Source organism: Myxocyprinus asiaticus, chromosome 33, assembly GCF_019703515.2.
Source record: "Myxocyprinus asiaticus isolate MX2 ecotype Aquarium Trade chromosome 33, UBuf_Myxa_2, whole genome shotgun sequence".
In the NCBI taxonomy this organism is placed as follows: domain Eukaryota; kingdom Metazoa; phylum Chordata; class Actinopteri; order Cypriniformes; family Catostomidae; genus Myxocyprinus; species Myxocyprinus asiaticus.
Window position 1 is genome coordinate 14112992 of NC_059376.1, and position 24990 is coordinate 14137981.

Sequence of the window (24990 nt, forward strand, 5' to 3'; positions counted from 1 at the left end):
GTTCTTCCAAGGTAGTTTGGCAAGACTGGTCTTCATAAGAACACAAGTCTGTTCTCTGCATTCTTAGAATTGAGAAAAACCTATTGATTTTGCAGCACAGATCAATTCAGGAGGCTCTTCACTTTTGATTATTCTTGCAAGTAAACATGAATCGTCTGCTTTGTGTTGGTATGACAGCCATTCTTTTCTTGTTATTTGTTTCTTTTTCCTTTTCACTTTTGATAAAATCACTCCTTAACCTTTTCTGTGTAAAGTTATATCCAATTTTACAAATTTGTTGCTATGACGATGTAACATTGTAAACCCTGTAATCCTGATAATTTAGCAGTCCGGTGCAAAAAATATGATTTAAAAAACTTTAGAGCTCAAATAAAGTACTAGTTTTTACAGAAGAAATAATGTAAGTGCACTGATAAAATGATAAGCTTCACATTTCTGCCTTTAAACCCTCCAAATATTTGACCCATTTACTTCCATTAATTAGTCTTCGAAAGAAATCAAAACTACTTTCCTTCCAACTCTGCAGCAAATAGTTTGACATTAGTTGGAAGGAATGGATTTGTTGCAATGGACGTGCAAAGTGGGCCTATTTTGACTGCTGAAAAAAAGACAATAGAGATTAATTTGTGAAATAGGCATGTACTAAAATTGTAACTCTAAAATTAACACTTTTGATTTTCTTAAGCAGAATTAAGTCAGAAATTGTTTTAATATAGTTGAGACAATATTAAATGCCCAAAGTGATTGAAATCAATGTAAACTGAGACATCCTTTGCCAGTGTGTGCAAGTTTTTTTTCTCATTTTTTCTTTTTTTAATTCTTTCAAAATTATGTTAGTCTATTAATATTTGGAATGTAGCATTTTCCACCTATCATTATACACAGATTTTCGTTAAGGGGGCCTTTAGTAGTGTTGTACACTATCAAGAATTTATGCATTTGGATTGGTTTCAATACTGGTCAAAAATGACCCAAAGGACAAAAGGAGGGTGCAGTTTAAGAAAATAGGAGGGATAATTCGCTCATCTGAACAAATTAAACAAAATCTATTTTTTGAGTGCACTCCCACAAGGCCTAAAACTCTGATATCTATAGCACTAATGGGATGGGAAGGGATGGCATGTACAACACATGATTTGTCCCTAGTATTTTAGTTAATTTTACTCTCGACAAGCTCCACGGTCTCCACAATTATCGAGATTGCACGCATCCATATCTGTAAATTCCATATTGTAGATGAATGCTGTTCTTGAAATACTAGAAATGTGATTTTCAACTGACAAATGACTGTCAAGCCTCAACCCCAGGTCTTTAACTATAGAAGATGACATAACAGTACGTCCATCGAGACACATATTATGTTTTAGCATCTAATTCGTTTTTTTTTTAATTGTTCAATAATTATTACCTCTGTTTTATCAGAATTTAGTAGAATGAAATTGCTTTTTCAGGACAGTGTTTGCACAAGGCCATGGCAGTTTTGTGCAAAGTCATGTCTTCATAAGTATATATATTCTCTTAAATGAGTAAACATTTGAGGGGGGAAAAAGGTGCATTCCAAACCTGTTTTCCAACTACCTGGATTTTTATTTGATTGAAAGATCAGATACCAAACTATATAAATATGGATCAACTCAAATGATTCCAGAATCAGAAGTTACATTTCCAGCTTTGACAGCAACAGCTTCCAGCATCACCATGTTCTCTCTTAATATTATACTACTTACAGGTAAGTTTTTTTTTTAAAGAAGAAGAAGAAGAAGAAAGAACAATGCTCACATTGAACACTAATGGATAGTTCAATTTTTTTTTTTCTGTTTGAAAATTGTGGATTCAGAATTTTGCAAATGGTTAATATTTACGTTTCACAGGCATTCAAAAGAACTGTCATTTGCTGTTCTCTTTCAGTGCTACTTCTAAACTCCAGTGTGCTGATATCTGCAGACACTGCAGGTACTACATTTATTCAACCAAACTGATTTGACATGCAAAGAATCCTGAACACATTTACTGTGTAACATTTTCTGGCTGAAAGGCTTACTGTTATTATGAGTAAAATTACAAACAAAACTATAAAATGTGATGCAGTAACTTACTATAAATAGGTGTGTGCAGGAGGGATATAAAACCTGTTGCTTTTTTATATGGTTCATTAGTTTTGTTCAAGGCTAGATTAGCTTAGATTGATTCATTAATTTATTCATTTGTAATTTCCCTTCCTATTATTTTAGCCTTTCCTACAACAATTTAATCTGGTTTTTTTTTTTCAAATAATCTAAAAGTACCAAAAAAAATAAAATAAAAAAAAGATCCAAAGAATTGCCCAGTATTTTGCACAGTTGCGCTGTCCTTGTATAGTTTAATGTCACCTTGCTACAAATGACAAATAATCCCTTAAAGCTTAAGTCTTTTACTTTCCAGAGACAGCAATTGCGTGTGATGGTGATGTCCAGCGTCTACAATGCTGTAAGATGTTGGTTTTTCAAAGACCCAGTAACAATAACAACACAAAACTAATTAATAGTCAAAATAACCCTTACTCTGATTTATGCTTTTGTTATATTCAGATGCTGGTGTGATCAGTGTACAGTCAGCAACTTTTGGCCGCACAAGTAGCCAAATTTGTAGCGTTGGTCGAAACACAAATGAGACATCAAATATTAAGTGTTCCATGGACATCTCTATCATCTCTAAGTGGTAAAGAGCTTCTTTAAATTATATAACTATATATTATCTAACACACTATATTGTATATAATACAACATATCTGTTCCCCATTACATAGTTTTTCATAGCAAGTATAAAATTATGACCCTGTTACTTCAATGGTTATCTTACTTTATAAATTGACTATCCTGTGGACTGGCTCTAAAAAGCCAATTTTGTTTCTTTATTTTTCCAAAGGTCAAAATGATCAATTATGTAACCATTTGCATAACAGTGCTTGTGTTACACATATTACACATGATCATAGTTCATTACAGTAACAATAACATTATATACAGTATATCATTATTTGAGTGTTATATGGGTGTATTTACTTTGCACAGTAATACTACTGTCTGAATGTGTTTGTTTTTGGGTGGCCTCCGGGTGCTCACAAGACATATAAGTTCCTCCAAAGAATTAAGGTTATGTAGGGCCAATCTGATTCACAGCAGACAAAGTGAACATACTCTGGCACCACTGATCAAACATTTGACGGATTTACACATTATGTACGTATGTGCCTGTATTCATCCAGTGAAATATATATTATGGATTATATTTCAATTAAATGTAAAATTAGTGACACATATTGAGGCTGATAGGTAATTTCAGTAAGTATTTTTTTCCCCCCCAGAAACAAAATGGCAAAGAAAGTCACCACTTGGTATACACAGCAGTTGGTATATTCTGCTTTGTTTTCCATGTCTGTAAAAAAGTCTGTGCTTATTTTTTGTACTGTACTGTACTCTACACTTTTTCTGCAATTTTTCCATGTGAGTTTTCTACAGTTGTTTGCGGTACTAAACTAGATGCAACATTTAAATAATTTTTTCCCCAGTGGTCGATCTCAGTGTGATAGACTTCTCTTCCTGTCTAAGTGGGCGGTTCTGCAGAATAAGCTACATATACAGACCAGATCTTTTGCCGTTTAGTCAAAGGTCTGGATACGTGCGACTAGGCTTTCATAAAGAGAAGAAACTGTTAATGCAACTTGTTGGTCTTTTTCAAGCATCCAGTCCAGGCACTTTTGTCTTTGTCCTTAAACAGGTGTGATGGACTGAGAGAGTGTGAGATAAACACTCAAGGACTCACTGCAAAAGATCCTTGTATTGGAACCTACAAGTACCTCACAACAAACTACACTTGCATCCCAGCAAGTGAGCTCTCTCTCTCTCTCTTCCTTCCCCTTTTGGCTGTATCCTGTTCATTGTAAATGTCTACCTCTATGCATGCCTGTCACTGTCCTCTTTTTACAGAAACAAGTGTCGCATGTAATGAAGGATACAGTTACTTATACTGTGGTAAGTTCTGAAATATTTCCCAAGATTAAGCTAATTTCATCCACACCGTATCTATTGTACCCAGTGAGGAAATGTTATGTAATAACTAATTCTAATTCAAACTGTGATCAAACCAACAGGGTTGTCCAAGAGATAAGATGGCGTACATTTATTATTGGTTGTAAAATGACGTAATTTTTTTGTCTCCATGTAGAATATGGTAGAATTCAGATAAATACTGCAAACTATGGACGTACTGACAAAATCACCTGCTCTGAAGGACGTCCATCTAATCAGACCCAAAACACCAACTGCTATTCTCCAAATGCACTGTCTCCTGTTGCTAAAAGGTGGTTCAGATACATTTCCTTGTTCATGTTCATGCTAACCTGTGAACTCATTGCAGCAGGTTTCATTTTGCTGTACCCCATTATCTTTAACAATGGCTAATGTAACAATTTTTTATTTTTATTTTTTTACATGTAAAGATGCAATGGGCAGAGAAGTTGTGAGGTGTTTGCAACACATACAGTCTTTACAGATCCCTGCTTTGGCACATACAAGTACCTCACAGTTTCCTATTTTTGCCTCCCACCTGCAATCCGTGAGTATTCATTAACCAGTCTGCCATCAAATTCATTAATTATCCAGGCAGTGTGTTTATGATGTTGTGATTTATTTGATTCTAAAAACAAGAACTGCACAATAGTTAATGTAACAAGCACAATACAACACAAGTGAAAGCTTAAAATACATGTTTGGTTTGTTATTTCTCACATGCGTGCAAGCAAAGAACCTTAATAAACCACAGTTGCCACCAGAGATGCTTTTAAAGACATGCGAACAGTATTTAAGATTCAACATTTACTTTTTAGAATTTCTTTAAAACATCTGTTTTCTGTAGGTTCAGTTCTGATCTGTGAACACCAGAATAAGATGCTGAGATGTGGTGTGTATTCTGTTTTGTTACTTTTTGTTTTTAATTTCATAAGAAAAATAATGTCAAAATTTCTGGTATTTCTGCTTTTGAAAAAGGTTAAATAAAATCATAGTATATCACTTCTTTTTTGCATTCAGTAGATATCAAATGCAAGAGATGTCTAATGTAAAAAGTTGAATTGTTGTTCTCAGAGGAAGGGACTCGTATTCACATTCACAGCGCTAACTATGGCCGAAATGACAACAGCACATGCTCTGCTGGACGACCTGCAAATCAACTTGTCAAAATGGACTGCTACGCAGCAAATTCACTGGCAATAGTTGCTGAGAGGTCAGTTTGTACAAGCAAAAAACTTGTCTTGAGTAATTCACCCCGTTTGCTAAGGTTTCATTCATTAATTGACTTTTTTATGGTGTAGATGTGAAGACAAAGATAGCTGCTCTATACAAGCCTCCAATGATGTCTTTTCGGATCCATGTTATGGCACATTCAAGTACCTGTACATCACATACTCCTGTGCGGCTGTCTGTGAGTATTACTGTCAAAGAACAAAGAACATTGCTCACTCATTTGTTCTCGTTTATTTCTACTCGTGAAATCATTAGTCTAGATTGCTGATAGTGTATTACTGTGTTGATGATGATGACTTTAATATTTTGCAGAATACGGCAACTGATTTTAACATCAGGCTGTGATTTTGTGGATTTTGGTCTCTCCAATTCTCCATCAACCTCTCCTCCACTTCCTCTGTGCTCTTGATTGGTAGACATGAGATTAAAGTGAATTAGCCAAATCTAAATCTGTGTTAATGTCTTTGGACATAAAAAAAAAAAACAAACAAAAAAAAAAGTTATGGCTTATAAAATGTATCTTTTTTTTCTCACTGCAATAAATTCTTTGAAAATATTTGAACTTTTTTTTTGTTGCATTTATACATACAGAGAGACAAACAAGAAATTTGCTACAGTGAAGAAAATTACAAACGTATTGAGGGAAAATAAAATAAAAAGAGAATACATAGGTAAATAAGGGAGAACAAAAAGTTTGAGCGGCCATCTTGGTATGCCTGAACTCTGAGCAGCAATGACTGACAGGCAAAAACACCCCCATTTCACCATCTCCAACCTGCGGATCCGACAGTTGAATTTCGCCCTCTAGTGACAATCATGTTTAATTTGCTCGTTATGGATAGCATTCTTTACGAGGGAGATGTATGCTGATCGTGATGTCCGAGCATCCACCTGCCCCAGAGTTCAGTCTATCAGTTCAGTACAACAATCACCAAAGGAAGAGGCAAAACTGTCCACAATTTGTAATGCAAGTAGGAAAAGCTGTAATATCTGCTTGATTAGGGTGACAATACGTCATTACCCACGAAAAGGTAAAAAAAAAAGTTTATCGGTATTTGGAAATCGCCTTAAATGACCAGAATTTGCTTGTTTTCATACTGAAGTGCTCTCTGTAGTCATACATGGATACATGTCATAAATACGTGTTCGTTTGCAAATCTAGCGTATCAGTTCAATCTGAACCAGCTTTGCGTGTCTCCCTCTCTGCGCATGTGATAGAGCGTGCACTTTATTCAAGTGACCAGGAGAATAAGGCACTTTTTTAATAAAAACAAGTAACTCTAAACACTTCAATTATCACAATAAGTCTGAAAAAGTCTGTTTGTATCTTGCCTCAGTTTCAGTGAACTTATTTACATTCAGCTGATCTGTTCGCCACTGAAGTTTCTTAGTGGTGGAAACGGTTTGATATACAGTGCATAACTCGCTCGGGCTTTCAGGAAACAGGAAAAATTCCCAACTTTAAATAATTACATGTATAGGACATATGCATTGTAGGGATGTACATGCAGATTTCAGATATAAAAATCGGTGATTGAATGACTAAAGTTTATTCGCTGAAATGAGATGATTTCCTATAAAGTCAACTGGGACATTGGAATGTTTGGGCATAGACATTATTCACACTAGCACCATCTTTGATTTTTAATGGGAATGACAATGAGGCTGTGAGGGATAGATTTACAGTCTCTTCAATGGGCTGTACTGCAGTTTAAAGTGTTTTTGGATTGTTCTGCAGACAAAACATTGATAAAATATCTGTCCAAGAACATTCAGTATACAAAGAACTCCAGGCAACATGAGTTGTCTAAAATCAGATGTGATCTAGGAGCTTTAAACAGCTCTATACCATTCGTGCCACTGAAGAGATAGTAAACTATCCCTCACAGCCTCGTTGTCATTCCCATTAAAAAACAAACATGGCACTACTGTGAATAAAGTCTATAGCAATATAGCGGCGCAGTGGCTTTCCTGATATGATGTCATGATCAATGATCCTAACCAACAACAGCGGTTTTGTATGAATATAATTTAAAAAAAATAAATGTTATCCCCTTTTCTCCCCAATTTGGGATGCCCAATTCCTACTACTTAGTGGGTCCTTGTGGTGGTGCGGTTACTCGCCTCAATCCGAGTGGCAGAGGACAAGTCTCAGTTGCCGCCACTTCTGAGACAGTCAATCCGCGCATCTTATCACGTGGCTCGTTGTGCCTGATACCGGAGACTCCGCATGTGGAGGCTCATGCTACTCTACGCAATCCACGTACAACTTACCACATGCCCCACTGAGAGTGAGAACCACTAATCGCAGGCACGAGGAGGTTACCCCATGTGACTATACCCTCCCTAGCAACTGGGCCAATTTGGTTGCTTAGGAGACCTGGCTGGAGTCACTCAGCACACCCTGGATTCGAACTGACGATTCCAGGGGTGGTAGTCAGCGTCAATACTCGCTGAGCTACCCAGGCACATGAATGGAATTTAAGGAAACTGATCTCAGAACAGTCTGAAAGGCAACTTTTTTCATCTTCACTTGTCTCTGAAGGCAGTATTTTCCATTTTCAGACGAAGCTATAAAAGTGACATAACTGTGTAGGCAACCTTCTGTCAGTTGAGTCCAACATAACCATTTTACACGCACTTAATGAGGGAAAGACATGAATGACACTTTTTATACCATTTTTTAATAATTAGGCTGCTTAATTATTCTCACATTTTTCCCGCCGCTTCTGCAACTAGCTTTTTATCAAGACGTGCTTAGTATTTTTTGTTCCGCAATGATCAATCATGACTAATCAGTAAAACGCAAAGTAAAAAAGGGTGATGTTACGAGCGTATGGTTTTTCGACCAGTGAAATAAATGGCAGTGTAAAACAATTTCTCGAAACACTTCTGTGGCAGCCAGGGCATTGTTATTTGCCTGATCATACAATATTTATATTATTATTCATAATTATAATATCAATATAAAGTCATGATTATAATAACAGTCAGAAATGTAATTTGCATGTCCATCAGGGATATTTATTGCACATAAATTTCAAAAAATATTTAATTTTCATTTTTTGTCCTTTTCTTTTTTCCCCTTTTTTTTCTTTTTTCCCCTTTTTCCTTTTTATAAACAAAATCAGAATAAACTCAACATTGTGGAGAGCAAATGGGCATTTGAACTGTCAAAACTGCATTAAATAACATGATTCCAAAGTGCTGTTTAACCATTTTTCTTTTTCCCCATTCTTCAAAACCTCAGTGTGCATGTCTGCGGTAAAGAGAAAAAAAAAAAGTTAAAGATTAACGTGTAACAATAACTTGTGCAGTCAACATGTGCGATTATTTGTTATTTGTATACACACTGGGCCAAAAGAGAAAAGGTGTTTGCTTGTACAGTAGGTGTACCTGCCTTAGAGCTCTCTCACTTTGTCGTCAATTCCTTGGCTTGATGAGCCTGCAGCACTGCTACTGCCTCTTCAACCTAAAGAGCCCAGATAAATACACTGGTCTAACAGAAACCGATGTCTGATACTGGATCTTTACTCATGATCTTCCTTTGATCATCACAGAATTGATTTATTTGGTAGCAATGCACAATTTGAATTATTGTCGTCGGTGGTCTAACCTTCGAGTGCAGGGACTCTGGAGACTCGAGCATGTGCAGTAACTCAGAGTTGTCAATCTCAAGCAGCATGCCTGTGATCTTCCCCGCAAGAGTAGGATGCAAGGCCTGGATAAAAGGGTACAGGCGCTCACCTGTAGCACACAATTTTAAAAATAATTTTTTACACAGTATGAAACAGGTCATGTAATATGCATACAAATAGTGTCAAACCCTCTTCAAATCACCAAGGCATTATCAATTTGTGCAGAGTGGCAAATTGGATTATGTCCACTTAATGTCGGCACACTTTAATGACTTTCCTACAGCAGCAAAGGAATCCCTGAAGCCTGAGGGATTCAGATGTTTAAAGGGATAGATCACCTAAAAATGAAAATTCTCTCATCATTTACTTGACCTTCTGACTTTCTCTAGTCTGCAGAACACAAATGAAGAATATCTCAGCTCTGTAGGCCCATACAATACAAGTGAATGGTAACCAGAACTCAGAAGGCCCAAAAAGGAAATAAAGGCAGCATTAAAGTAATCCATATGGCTCTAATGGTTCAATCCATATCTTCTGAAGCAATATTGGTGTGTGTGAGAAACAGATCAATATTTAAGTCCTTTTTTACTATCAATCTCCACCTTTGACCAGCCCCACCAGCAGGTGTTTGAATTTGAAAGTCACTTCCACATTCTGGTATTCAGAATATGGAAGTGAATGTAGATTTTTAGTAAAAAAAAACAAAAAAACACGACTTAAATATTGATCTGTTTCTCACCCACACCTATCATATCGCTTCAGGATTTAACCACTGGATTACTTTTTTGCTGCCTTTATGTCCCTTTTGGACCTTCAAAGTGTTGGTCATCATTCACTTGCATTGTGTGAGGACCAACACAGCAGAGATAATCTTCAAAAAAAAAAAAAAAAAAAAAAATTTATATCTTTATTTGTATTCTCAGAAGAAAGTCATAAACATCTGGGATGGCATGAGGGTAGGTATATGATAATTTAAATTTTTGGGTGAACTAACCCTTTAAAAGGAATATTCTATGTTTTAACTATAAATGCATTATTGTAAACAGGTTTTCCTTTCTTTAAAAACTGATGATTCTAAATAATTTTTTGTTCTGTAATCAACATCAGACCACAGATGCTGTTGAGAGGAATATTTTAGTTTAAATTAGAGCTGTCGTAATATACATGTTAACGCTTGTGTTTACCCTATAACCGCATTTCTTGTACAAAACAAACCCAGACAGGACCTGTGAAAATTGCATTCACGTGTCTCATGGAGTGAAGCATCAGCATTTCCCTGCCGCTGTGTTGCGCTTCTGTCTTACCATATTATTCAGATGAGATATAATTTACATGCGCAGAGCCAGCGCTAAAAGAAAAACAAGGCGTGTTCTGCAGGCATTTTTCATGTGGAGCTCAAAACAGCGGAAATCATGTGAATGCGACTTCATGATTACTGTAGCAAAGTGAATGGCCACGATTAATATTATGGAGGATGCAAGTTTAAGAAATGTTATGCCCATTGCAATGGGATTAGTTATAGTCAACCTCCCACTTAGACTTTGGGAAATGTTTAATATTACTTGAATTGTTACTATTTTAATGTATTTCTCTCTTATACTGTGGAATATTTTTTTTGGAAACAGTTTCCTTTTCTGAGGAGGAACTAAATGCATTTTGACAGGAAAAGATGTATATAGATCTATAGAAATATATTGCATTTCTGTGTGTGTGTCCGCGCATCGGAGTGTGTAGATGTGTGTGCAATACCCAGTAGCTGTTTCTGCTCTTTCAAGGGTGCAGCGGCCAGCACTGAGGCAGTAAAGGGCTCCTGACCCCTGGCATGAACCGCTGGCTCTATATTCTGCTGAGTCACCTAAAAAAAGAAAAGACCCCATGTTATAATTCCTGGGCCATCCCACTACTTACATGATCCCAAGCATCAAGCCATCACATTTCAATCATCTAAAACTGAATTTATATTTTATGAAGTTGTGATAAGTTTATCACTTAAAATAGAGAACAACTGTTTATTGGCGATGATGGACTGTTATTCTATGAATGTACTACACGGACGGATTTCACATCTCCTGCTGGACACGTTTAGATGCACTCCTCCCGCAAATGTTGATGGGAGAGAACAGGGTGGTGGATGCTGCGACTGAGGCCACCCTGGGAGTTGGGGGCCTTTGGGCTTCAGCCTGTGTAAAAGCCTACGCACTAATGCGCCCCTGACTAGACCCTCAAAATATTACAACAAAAGGCTCTATAAAACATACAACATATCGGCCTTATTACACCAGGCACAAAGTAAATTTTTAAGGGCATTTTGCTAATCATCTGTGGCATCATGGGGAACTGGCACAATATCAGTTCACCAAGTCTGGGATAACTACACATTTTGGGGCACTTTCTATATACTTTTTTTTTTTTTTATCCAAATAAATTAATCCAGTTTAACTAATAAAAAATAAATAAAAATGAAGAACTCCTCACGAATTTGCTCGTCATCCTTGCGCCTATGTGAAATCGATCCTCGGATGAAGTGGTAGATGATTTCAGACCGCCTTCGAATCATTGGCTGCTGGAGAAATAATTTCAGACCGCTTTCTTTTAATTGGCTGCCGGAGAAATGCATGCTGACCACTCTCTTTTAATTGGATAGTGGTAAAATAATTTCAGACCACCTTCTCAATAGCCACTGGAGAAACAGTATGGGATCAAAATCCCGTCAAAAGTATTGCTGCCACGGATCCAAAAATAAGTGCGAATCAAAAGCATGAATAAAAAAAATAAGGATAAAAAAAATAAATAAATAAAAATAAATACATGCAGATCAACATAATAAGCATGAATAAAAATAAAAAAAAATACGCGCAGATAAAAATAATAAGCGCAGATCAAAAATATATAAACATTTAAAACATGCTGCAAAAAAAAAAAAACAACAGAAATTAAGCAAAGTCATCTGAATTGCAAACAAAATCATGTTTTCCTTGGTTATATTACTGTATATTGTGCTCTGACAATTTTGCTCATTTTCATTTTTTTGGGATCTTACGTGGTATTTTTCTTTGCTTTTGTCTCCAAGTTCTGCGGTTGGTTTTCCAAAACTTGAGTAGAGTTTCATGTAAATCAGGGGGCATTTTGAATCCCCATTGGTCCACTAGATTGACAGCTCCTCTAGCCAATCATTCGAAGAGGGGAGGTGCCGTCACGCCAATGCGACTCCGATGGCTACTGCTCAATCGCAGGATGGTAGATGAAGATGGATAACTGTCAGTTGGCAAATCCTGGACAATCACAGATAATTGAATATAACTAGATTATTTGTGGTTACTAGATACACTGCTTGTGTCTGTTTTGAGTATTTTCTGCCAGCTCTAGGAAACAGAGGTGTTTACAGTATATAAAGTTGATGTATCTGTGTAAATGTAATAGAATACTATTGTTTGGGTGAGGCAAAAAGAGCCTGCAAAGCAACATACAAACAAGTATTTCCTGACTTAAGATAATAATTGACACAAAGGCCTATTACAATACTGATGAATATAGAAATGCTTACATATAATTAGACCTTTTTTTTCATTATATCAAAAATCTAAAAGGTGTGCATTATTGCCGACACCTACATGCACACTTTGGAGTTGGCTGTATGCCTGTAAGTCATTTGCTTCTAATGTTATTGAAGTTGTATACTCTTATGTTATGGAAATGTTTGTAAATGTTTTGGATATGTCTGCTCCAATGTTGCCTGTATCTTTAGAGACGGTCCCTAAATTTGAGACTATTTGAGAATAAAGAATGTCCAACGTCAAGTCAACTTTATTGCATTATTTATTGACGTGGGGACACTTAGTCACTTGTTTCCGATTTTGCTGCAGTATCGTGGAAAGAAACTACATGTAGCCGTGCCAACGATGCAAATGTAGGATCAGTACATAATGGCACATTCAGCAACATGGAAAAGTGGATCAAGTTGGGTTTTAAACTCGTGACTACATTGGTACAGCTAGTAAAACATGCAAACATCCACACCAACCCTTGTTTTTTTTTTTTTTTAAGATATGCAGGCAATAACCTACAAACAAGGAAGTCTTAAATAATGCCTAAACTAAAACTCTGTTAACTAAATTCATCTGACTTGATACATGTGTTAACAGACTATGATAATGGCCTACTTCAACAACACATTGATTTCTGAGCTAGCAGAAAATACTCAAAACGGACACAAGAAGCAGCAGCTCTATCAACCATAAATAATATCATAATAAGCAGTAGCAGTAGGAGTCGCAATGGAGTGACGTCACCTCCCCTCTTCCAATGATTGGCTAGAGGAGGAGCAGTTGATCAAGAACTAGTGGACCAATGGGGACGCAAAATGCCCCCGATTTACATGAAACTCTACTCACAAGTTTTGGAAAACCAAGCGCAGAACTTGGAAACAAAAGCAAAGAAAAATACAGCGGAAGCATACAAAAAAAAAAAGTAAAAAAATGAAAAGCAAAAAATTGTCAGAGCACAAAAATAAAACAGTAATATAACTAAGGAAAACAATTTTGTTTGCAATTCTGATGACTTTGCTTTAATTTTTCTGTTGTTTTTTGTGCAGCACATATTAATGCGTTTATATATTTTTGATTCATGCTTGTTATTTTTTGATCCGCACTTTATTTTTGTGCTTATTTTTTAATTCACGCTTAATTATTTTTGGATCCGTGACCGCAATACTATTGACGGGATTTTGATCCCATAAAACAGTTTCAGAAAGTATTTCAGATCACCTTTGTTTCATTGGTGGAATAAAATCACATGCTCACCTTTCACCCTCAGTGTCAGCTATACAACAAGCGGAGTGTTATCACAGCTGCACCTGACGAGACCACTACACGTTTCTGCTGTTTTTTTCCCCAAGTTTTCTGCTACTTTTGTTAATAAGTGGGCAAATTCTGATTATGTTTCTGTTTTCTGTGTCTTACTTGGTATAGTAAACAACCATAAAGCGAGTGGAGAACAAATATGCAAATATGAAAAAGTGTAAAAGTTCTTAACTTAAGGTGTTTGGTGCTACATGGCATTACTATTTTGAATTCTATTTTTGAATTGCTGTTGCTGTGTAAAATCAAGCTAAATTAACACCTTATTTATATAGCGCCAGGGCTAGTTATAATAGTCTGACTTTATTCGGGTCCTAATTTAGGTGCTAAATACATTTAAACAAGTTTAAAATCAAACTTTCACAGCTGTATCAATTATGTTGCTCCATCACTATTCAATAGAAATAAATGTATTTCTTGAATCTTGATCTTTTGTGAACATTTTCCTTAAGGTATGCCTTCAGCCCCATTGTACCCTATACAAGCCATAAAATCAGTGGACATGCTGCAATTAAAATTTGGGGAAAATCTTCTGGCCTTTACAGTGCCAATGCATAATTAGACATTATACAAACAGATTTAAAACATACTGAATGCTAAAGTTTAATTTGCTGAAGTTTAAAATCTCAAAACTCTTATTTTCTCTGTCAGTAGCTTGCTGAACAGCCATGTCCTTCTCAGTCTCTATCACTCACGCTGGGTCGCACTCAGGCAGTTTCACTTTCTAAACGGGCTCAGATTGAAGTCAGTGCACATTTTCGCAGGATGCAAAGAGATACAGCAGCTTGCCCATATTACTCGCCCACTTGTGGATGAAGTCTTAATTCTCCTTGCCCGGAACATGCGTCACGCAATGAAGAAGCATGCACTGCTCCACACAATCAGTTTCTGTGCGAGGATGTGTAAATGCCAATGTTAGCCACAGAAAGTGCAGAAACACATTGAAGTTTTGCACATTGTACAAAAGTGCAGGTGCCTGGGTTCGTTCCTGGAATGCAGCAGATGCCCTAACCCCACCCCCACCCTAATCCAAACTTAGTCTTGAGAGTAGTCTGCCAGGAACAACTCAGGACACCTTTCTACTATTGCATAAAGTTTCAGAAAAAACAAACAAACCGGATACTGCATTAATTGCCTAATTTTAACACATTACAAAACATTAAATCGCAGAAATTAACCCATTACATTTCCCAGCCCTAATTAGTATACTTGATGCACGTGTTCTGTGAATATGATTTTACCTGATGGACAGCAGGAGCTGGCACATTGAGGACATGCTGCACATTTCGGACTCCTGCCGAGTATTTGTATTGACTAACTCCTCTGACTATAGCGCCTCCTGAAGTTCTCCCGCCTGCAGTCTGTGTCCCAATGTTGGCTATGCCAAGAGAGAAACAAGACAAACAATAAACGACACTAGTGTTCCCCAATAGAAAATCGCAGAAGCTGATGAATCTTTTATATAAATACATTTTCACATTTGACCAAATAGTTTCTCAAGCCGCGAGGGGGCCGAGAATTGTCTGCTTGCATGTGAAGGAGCCATCTGAGACATGTTATTGGCCAATCACAGTTCGTTTTGTTGTAACGTCCCTTCACAACCATTCCCTGCAACTTTTAACTGTTGATTTGATCTAATGACAAAGACAAATATCAATAAAACTACTACTGTCTGCATATACTTCGTTCAAAAAATGTAATTCACAAAACTTGTGCAAATTTAGTGTTTTATTCCTATTGAGCACTCAGATAATATCTTCCACTGAAGGGCGTATTCTATCAGCCTGGATCAAAACTCTGTTCCTCTAACTCACGAATGTTTCATGATAGTCAATCCGTGACACTCCAAGTAGGCAATCTGGGCAGTGTAAACTTTAAAGCTGTCAGGAGACTGCTGGTCACTGGGTCCTCACTAGTCCGTGAGAGCAACTACAAAGTAAAAGTGCCTGTATGCACAATTAGTAAGATTCAGCCTTTTATTATGAGAAAATGTGACTGCTAACGTGCGCATGCCATCCGCGGTTGTTAGACTACTGTGTGCACTGTTGGGTCCTTCTTTATAATATATTTACAATTTCTTTACAAATAAATTACTTAAGTTGGATGACTAAAGAAAACCAGAAGATACTCTCCTATATTATCGGGGAAATAGATTTAATATTACAAAGTTAGTTTTGTGCGAAATGATTAAATATAGTACTACTAATAATAAAGACTATTTTAGCAACTTTATTAAATATTATATCGGACAATATTAAATTGTCCGATATATCGGCCACTCTGTTCTATGGATATCGGCATCGGCCATTAAGAAACCCATATCGGTCGAAAACCCCCTAAAAAAAACAACAACAACATCACATTCCAGCCAAATACAGGATATTCAGAATGACACAAACATATTACAACTCAATAAGCTCACACAATTCATTCATTTCCTGTGAGCAGTACAAGACTTGGTGACTTTTCCTCCATTTCCCATCTGAATATGAAAAAAAAAAAAAAAAAAAAAAAAGCGAAACCTTTGGTATTCAGTAAAAATTGACAGACCATTGAAAATGAATGGGAAAGACCAAAAAAAAAAGCATTTTTTTTTTCATGTCAAATACAATCAACAGCCAAAAAATACACACCCACTCACACACAAACACTTACATGCATATAAATGAACTGGTGAGACTACAGTATAACAGAACTTTTTCACACATTTGTCAACAAATATAATACAATAAATCAGTCACAATGCTAAACACACATACACACTCCGAAATAAAAGGGTGAGACAATAACACACAATGCAGAACATGCACACACAGAACCAGGGCATCAGTAAGTGGAGCTCTACAGCCATCTTTTGGTCATTGTTGGCATTACAGGCCATCTGTTGTTTTCCAGCATGTGAAAGAAATCTGACATACACACACACACACACACACACACACACACACACACACACACATACATACCATCGAAAGTTTCAAATTGCAAAATGTTTACTCTGATTCTTTTTTTACTCTAATTGAATTTTCAGAATTCTGCAATTACATTCTTGATGTTCATTTTCTTGACATTATTATGCATTTGAGTTATTAAATTTATGTTTGAAATAAATTATTGGTTAGAAAAATGCTTATTCTATGTCTTCTGTGTAACACCATGGTCAGGTTTGATTGCAGTGACATTAGCTGCAAAAACTGACACTTCAAATCAATTTTAAAATGCTAAACTTTGACAAATAATAGTTTGATAGTGTCTAAATATATATCCAAATGCATATCTTGTGATAAAATATAAAATTAAGTTACAACAATTCATCAGACTACACAGTAGTACATCTACTGGCTGTTACTGGCATGACATGGTCTTCCAAGTCATCTTATTTCTATTTTGTTCACCAGATGGCAGCAGTCTGCCTCCAACTTATTTCACACTCATATTTTATTCATGTTTCAACTTATAGAAGTATAGGTTCTGATTTAAAAAAAAATAATAATATGTAAATTAATATGTAAATTGTTAAATTTTAGAAATATACATGTAAATAAGATCAAAATAGCATAAAATCCCAGAAGAAATGCATAATTGTATTGTTCTTCAGGGAAGAAAAAGGAATCATTATCGTCAAAAAATGATTATCATCGTCAAATGACCGCGATTACCAAAGGGAGGTGCCATTTTTCAATACCATAAGAGGGTTTTAAAAAAAACATTAACATTCACTGACACAAAGTGAGCAGCTTTCAAAAATAAAATTGTCAAGAATTCTAAATACACATTCACACTCACACACAGACTTACCCATTCGTTGGGTGTTGTTAATAATGTGAGGAACCTGAGTAGAGGCCTGGCGGACAGTGCTGATGGTGGTGGAGGGCCTACGTGGTGCTGCTTGTCTCACAAACTGAGCTGTGTATGGAGCTGGTGCAGGCAATAACAGAAATAAAATAAAGCTAATTAAATCTTTTTATCCATTCAACATGATTGTGATTTAGCTAGATATTTTTTCATATTTTCAGCAAACAGCGCAGGTCATTTCAACTTGTGGCATCATACGCGTGGCACCATGCCACAATAATCTGTAGAGTTAGGAGAGAAAAAAAATAAACATTTGATGGTAAATATCCCACAGAGGTTCAAGTGAAAGATGTGTGGCAGCCACTGAGCTGTCACTAGACCATTTAAATCTCTTTGATTTGATTACATCAGTTATGTCAGGAAAAAAATGGGGGTGGGTTTCAGACTATCATTCTAACATTGCAACCTTTTGAAGCAATTATATAATGATGAATGATATTTGGTGTGAATAGTTTTTGGGGTGAAAAATAGCAACAGTGATGCAAATTTCGCTCTTGGTGTGAATAGCAACAATAAGCCTGGTCCACCATCCTCGCTACTTAACTACTACTTAATACTAAATGTAAAACTCATGAATAACATTTACAGTAAGCATTATGCAATGCTAAACAGATAATTAAAACAGAATACATTCAGTTATAAAAGGTCAAGAAAATTTTATTTAAATATTTGCAAACAATTTTGATTTAATATTAATAGAGTTGATGAACTACTAACCTGTTATGAATGACCTAAAATGTTTGTTAATGGCAAATGGCTATAAAGTGTCATCAATATATTTTTAATTTATTAAATGCTCATAAAGGTGATTAATCAGGAGTGTTGTTTGGTGCTTCATATAAGATTTTTTTTTTTAGAACTTGAAAAAGGTTTATCAGGTGTCCTTTGTCATGCATCTGTTTCTTAATTCTGTAATTCATAATGCCTGCTTGCGCATATGCATGTTGTATTGTGACACTTTACCAGCTACATGAAATAAAAAAATATATAATTTTTTTGACTGTGAACCTAGCATTTTTCACTTAGGACCACGAGCACTCCTAAACAAAAAAATGTAGTGTAGAGCCCTGCGGTGCCTTCATGGACACAACTAATCAGAGTGTGTTTGCACATTGATAACTTCCGGTGCTTAACAGTGACTAAAAGTCAGCATGGTAAACCCTTTCCGAGAACATTCGTCTCTTTAAAGCTTTAGGTTTAATCCTTTATTGCGCCACAGCTACAGCCATCAAAGCGCTGCTTGTTCACATTCAACAATACATTTCAAAACCATCACTGGCAGACGTTAGATCCTCTGCTGTGAGCAATGTTTCCACCATTATGAATGATCCACAATTTTATTTCTAAGGAGGTGTGGCGAGATTCACCCACAATAAGAGTTTGCACACCAACAATAATCGTAGTTATGCACTTTTGAATGCGGAGCAAGGATCGCCCCGAGATTCCAAAATGCTTATTACATTGAAGTATCTGAGATGCACAAGCGGTTTTGTGCCACTCTATATTGGAGCGTATCTTTTGGTTTTGCGTGATAACAGGTTATAGTAATTTTGCCTATTTATTTGTTGATTATCTGTTAGTTAACATGTTAAAGGGGTGCGCCTAGTGTCTACAAGTCCCTATGAAAAGTGTCTGATGGGGGTCTAGTAGATTTAATGCAGCCCAATTATATATTGGGATGCACCAGTCTGATACCTGGATCAGTATCAGCTCCGATATTGACGTTTTTAACCGGATATCAGTCTAACGAGCCTGATCCAAATGTGATACTGTGTGTTAGCCATGGCCTTTACTGTCAAGCGCCAAAAATGATAAGGCCATAAAAGCACAAAGTTGTCTATATGACTCGAGCATTTTATTGAAAGTCTCTTGAAGACATATGATAGCTTAGCGAATCGCACAAGGCGTTTAATAAATATACAGTCTGCACGCGCAGTACTCTTTAGAGATTGAGCGCTGCTCTCACTCGTTCACACATATCACACGAGTCATGTGACTCACTGCCGTTTTCAGCTCTCAGAGCGGCGCACAATAAGTGCTCCACACAAATTCCATCTCAGATGTAGAAGCTCGGGAGGCTTATAACATGCATTGAGATCGCAACTGGAGGAGCAATTCATCAGTTTTGAATGGGAAGTGATTTAAGGTACCATGAAGTAGCCCACACACACTCTCAGTCACTGTCTTACTGCCTAGAATGTTCCATCAAAATAAAAGCCTGAGGGTTTTAAAGTTAATTACAACTGAAATATATTACTCTTGTATAAAAAAAATTCTGACATAATAATTCAATTTACAAAAACATTTACAGTGCATCCGGAAAGTACTCGCAGCGCTTCACTTTTTCCACATTTTATTATGTTACAGCCTTATTCCAAAATGGATTAAATTCATTATTTTCCTCAAAATTCTACAAACAATATCCCATAATGACAACATGAAAGAAGTTTGTTTGAAATCTTTGCAAATGTATTAAAAATAAAAAAACAGAAAAAAAAAACACGTGTACATAAGTATTCACAGCCTTTGCTCAATACTTTGTTGAAGCACCTTTGGCACCAATTACAGTCAATTTCAAGTCTTTTTGAGTATGATGCTCAAAAAGCTTGGCACACCTATTTTTGGGCAGTTTCTCCCATTCTTCTTTGCAGGACCTCTCAAGCTCCATCAGGTTGGATGGGAAGCGTTGGTGCACAGCCATTTTCAGATGTTCAATCGGGTTCAAGTCTGGGCTCTGGCTGGGCCACTCAAGGACATTCACAGAGTTGTCCCAGTAGCCACTCCTTTGTTATCTTGGCTGTGTGCTTAGGGTCGTTGCCCTGTTGGAAGATGAAACTTCACCCCAGTCTGAGGTCCAGAGCGCTCTGGAGCAGGTTTTCATCAAGGATGTCTCTGTACATTGCTGCATTCATCTTTCCCTCGATCCTGACTAGTCTCCCAGTTCCTGCCGCTAAAAAACATCCCCACAGCATGATGCTGCCACCACCATACTTCACTGCAAGAATGGTATTGGCCAGGTGATGAGTGGTGCCTGGTTTCCTACAGACATGATGCTTGCCATTCAGGCCAAAGGGTTCAATCTTTGTTTCTCATGGTCTGAGAGTCCTTCAGGTGCTTTTTGGCAAACTCCAGGCGGGCTGTCATGTGCCTTTTACTGAGGAGTGGCTTCCGTCTGGCCACTCTACCATACAGGCCTGATTGGTGGAGTGCTGCAGAGATGGTTGTTCTTCTGGAAGGTTCACCTCTCTCCACAGAGAAATGCTGGAGCTCTGTCAGAGTGACCATCGGGTTCTTGGTCACCTCCCTGACTAAGGCCCTTCTCCCCCGATCGCTCAGTTTGGCCAGGCGGCCAGCTCTAGGAAGAGTCCTGGTGGTTCCAAACTTCTTCCATTTACGGATGATGGAGGCCACTGTGCTCATTGGGACCTTCAATGCAGCAGAAATTTTTCTGTACCCTTCCCCAGATCTGTGCCAATCCTGTCTCGGAGGTCTACAGACAATTCCTTGGACTTCATGGCTTGGTTTGTGCTCTGACATGCACTGTTAACTGTGGGACCTTATATAGACAGGTGTGTGTCTTTCCAAACATGTCCAATCAACTGAATTTACCACAGGTGGACTCCAATCAAGTTGTAGAAACATCTCAAGGATGATCAGTGGAAACAGGATGCACCTGAGCTCAATTTTGACTGTCCTGGCAAAGGCTGTGAATACTTATGTACATGTGATTTTTTTTGTTTTTTATTTTTAATACAAACAAACTTCTTTCACATTGTCATTATGGGGTATTGTTTGTAGAATTTTGAGGTAAATAATGAATTTAATTTTTTTAAGGCTGTAACATAACAAAATGTGGAAAAAGTGAAGCGCTGTGAATACTTTCTGGATGCACTGTAAGTTGACTGGGTTCCAGAAAAATAACTAACTGAATGAAATGTGGACTCATATCATATTACAACTAAAGTGAACAGAGGTGTGATAAAAGTAAAAAAAAATAAATAAAAAAGACTTGCAAAGATTATTTTTGCTGCTGCACTACCCAGTAGACAACAAAGATTTTCTTAATAGGCTACACATTATGCAGTTTTATATCAATCGCTTCGTGTTCCCCATTTTATAATGAAATAATGTGTAGTTAGAGGTTTGTGTTTCTTTCCTTATAAAAGAGTATCCCAAATCAGTTCCACACAGTGAGGTATACAGGGTTGGGGAGTAACGGAATACATGTAACGGGATTACATATTTAAAATACAAAATATACTGTAAGTAACTGTATTCCACTACAGTTATAATTTAAATCATTGGTAATTAAAATAGTTAATCAAAAAGTATTTTGATTACTGAAGAGATTACTTAGCATTTTATTGTCATTTGTTTAATTTAATATTTAATCCTTTCAGATGGAAAACATTTATACATATAAATGATGTGATCCAAAGTGCATTTGAACAGCGATGAAACACTTTCTTAAGATGTGTTACATTCATACGAGCAGACAGAGAAGTAAGTTTGAAGTAAGTTTGGAGAAGAAGAAATAGAAATAAACCTTGTGTAAATTGTCAGCTTTACGCTAAGCTAAAATTATATTTCTAGCCATTTTACACACGTTACCAGGCACAATCAAATTTTTTTAACAAGAAAATTCACGTTAGATCATAATTTCTTTTTTTTTTAGTAAGACCTTTGATATTAGGGCAAAAATCGTATTCTTGATCATTTTTGTATTGTTTCCCTTTAAAAATACCTAAAAATCCTTAAAACAAGATCAGTTTGACTTATCTTGTTTTAGAAACAACACTGCATAAGATATTTAGGTTTTTCAGAGAATGTATTTTTAACATGTGTATTTTGTCTTACTGTACTGACAGAGTTTTTAGTCAAAACAAGTGAAAAAAATCTACCAGTGCTGAAGAAGTAATCCAAAGAATTTAGAATACGTTACTGACCTTGTGTAATCTAACAGAATACGTTACAAATTACATTTTACAGCATGTATTCTGTAATCTGTAGTGGAATACATTTACATTACATACATTACAAGTAACCCTCCCAATCCTAGAGGTATAGATATTCTAAACTGAAAGAAAAAACACTGGTATCGTATCGTTATCAATATCGGCTGATACTGAGAGTTCAGGTATCGGAAGAGGGAAAAAAAAATGGTATTGGTGCATCCCTAATTATACATTGGTTGCTTAAACCCCAACTAGTCGCTAAGACAACCCACCAGCTAGAAAGATTATGAGAATTGGTAGTTTTGCACACCCCTAATGAAAAGGCCTTCACCTTGTGTTCTAGGAGCTTGAGGAGTCCAGCGTGGTGCAGGCCGCAGGTTTGGTACGGCATTATAAAAAGAGCGAACCTGATGCTAGAAATACAGACATCCAAGTTCACACATCAGACATAATGAAGACTGCAATCAACATGCAAAAACATACATGCATATAAACTGTTTGCCCACCTGTGGCACAGAGGTCATGTAGTAACCAGAGCTCTGCTGGTAGGTGGTGGGTATTGTAGGGCTGGGGATGGCTCGAATGCTGGCCAGTCTCTGCATGTACTGGTTGGTGAGGATGGCCTTTCGCTCCTCTTTTCTTTGGGCAAGAGCCACATATAGTGGTTTAGTGCTAACGATACAACCATTCATCTCAGTCACTGCTTTTGTGGCCTCTTCCGGAGAGGAAAAACACACAAAGCCAAAGCCCCGACTGTGGCCTCCATCTGTCATCACCTACCAAACAAATGCAAGAGAATCAAGAGGATTAGACAGGTATTTTTAAAAATGCATCACAAATGTGAGGTGAACTTTCTTTCTAAAGGCAGGAAAGAGCATACCTCTTTCACTGCATTGCAAGGGCATTGTAACACGGTTAAAATGGGCAAGGAGAAGTTGGGAACCGGCTGAACAATCAAAGTAATATTTAATGAAACAAAATGACAGACTCAAACAGCATGTGGCGTGCTCTCTCTCTCTCTCTCTCTCCCGAACTGCCATATCCGGCTCGGCCTTATCCCTCTCCTCGGCTGATTTGCCCGATTGGGGGCCGGCCGTGCGAACTCACGGCCCGGCCCCGCCCTCCTCATCACTCTCCTCCCTCCTTTGCCTCAGGCCAGGGAACCCCCAGCATGAAGTACATCTCCCCCCCTCCCCGCCTCAATAAAATGGATAGGCTAAATTTTCGTCCGTAACAGAAAGGTGGCACATTCAAACAGTTCTTTCACACTTTAAGAAATCAGAATTTATGCATTTTTAAACAATTTTATTAGGCAAAAAAATAATATGTAATATTCTGGGTCTATCCCAGCACATCCTTGGCAATGTCACTGCTGTATTATGACTTTTCATGCCACAGAAAAGGCATATCCCTTTTAGAAGACTCTAACTCATCTTTTTTCCAAATGCGTTTTTCCAAGTATTAAACTAAAAATACACAGGGGCTCAATCATATCCAGATTTATAGGGGTTTGAATAAAACAAATACAAGGGATGAGATGAGACTAACGATAAATAAAAATCAATACAGCAAAAAAGATAAAATACATTAAAACATTCATATACACACATAAAATTCATATAAGATTCTTCAACTGTTTATGTTACAAATTTGAAAGTTTTCCAGTTGACCCTGTACTCAGCAAAACCTTCAAAATATTATCTGAAAAGAAATGCTGCCTACTCACATTAAAAGCAGAACAGTCCAAAAAAATGTTTCACAGTCAGAGTAATATTACAATGATGACCTTTTAGTGGTTCCTCATCCCCTCAATAAAAACCCATGTCAGTCAGTATGACCTCTGCAACAACTTGTGTGTACCACTTGATCATGTCTAGAATTAAAAGAATGAATGATTCTTTTGCCAACCATAGAACTGTGCGAATCAGTCTTAAGTATAGCTTTGCCATTATGTTGAAAGACTTGAGTATTCTTGCAAGCTTTACGATACCTTCGCACTGGTGATGGTTCCATAAGGAGCAAACTCTTTCCTTAGCTTCTCATCATCAATGCTGTCATCTAGGTTCTTCACATAGAGATTAACCCCCTACATAAAAAAAACACTTGTGTGCATTACTGAATATCAGTATACAGCTGAGCATTCAAAAATCCCTTACATAATTAGGGAACATTTGATTTCAGATTTAGCCTGTGCTGGAGATATATGAAATTTACTGTGCATTTATGTGTGTGTGTACCTGGTACCGTTGTATGCGCTCTTGCTTTATTTGCTCAAACTTGCGCTTGAGTTCTCCCTGTCTCTCCAATCTCTTCTGAGCTCTACCCACATACAGGACCCTGCCATTCAACTCCTTGCCATTCATTTCATTTACTGCCTACCACAGAGAGAGCACAAGACTTCAAACTA

The 24990-nt window shown here is 37.0% G+C and overlaps 2 protein-coding genes across 2 annotated transcripts in view; one reads left to right on the plus strand and one right to left on the minus strand.

Annotated features, from left to right (window-relative positions):
• LOC127424555 (L-rhamnose-binding lectin CSL2-like) lies at positions 1–5835 on the plus strand. Its single transcript, XM_051669904.1, has 12 exons — positions 1–168; positions 1909–1953; positions 2422–2466; positions 2568–2697; positions 3757–3866; positions 3966–4010; positions 4204–4339; positions 4478–4593; positions 4894–4938; positions 5121–5259; positions 5348–5457; positions 5592–5835. Coding segments are annotated over exons 1-12 (945 nt in total). The 5' UTR covers positions 1–146; the 3' UTR covers positions 5594–5835.
• The window catches only part of pabpc1l (poly(A) binding protein, cytoplasmic 1-like), a 25707-nt gene continuing 6467 nt past the window's right edge, over positions 5751–24990 (minus strand). The window contains exons 7-16 of the mRNA XM_051669865.1: positions 24821–24958; positions 24574–24669; positions 23090–23359; positions 22915–22996; positions 17572–17691; positions 15015–15151; positions 10667–10772; positions 8896–9026; positions 8676–8751; positions 5751–8538 (exon numbers count right to left, since the gene is read on the minus strand). Coding sequence (XP_051525825.1) covers positions 8692–8751; positions 8896–9026; positions 10667–10772; positions 15015–15151; positions 17572–17691; positions 22915–22996; positions 23090–23359; positions 24574–24669; positions 24821–24958 — 1140 coding nt within the window. The 3' untranslated portion in view covers positions 5751–8538; positions 8676–8691. The remainder of the gene's footprint in view (positions 8539–8675; positions 8752–8895; positions 9027–10666; positions 10773–15014; positions 15152–17571; positions 17692–22914; positions 22997–23089; positions 23360–24573; positions 24670–24820; positions 24959–24990) is intronic.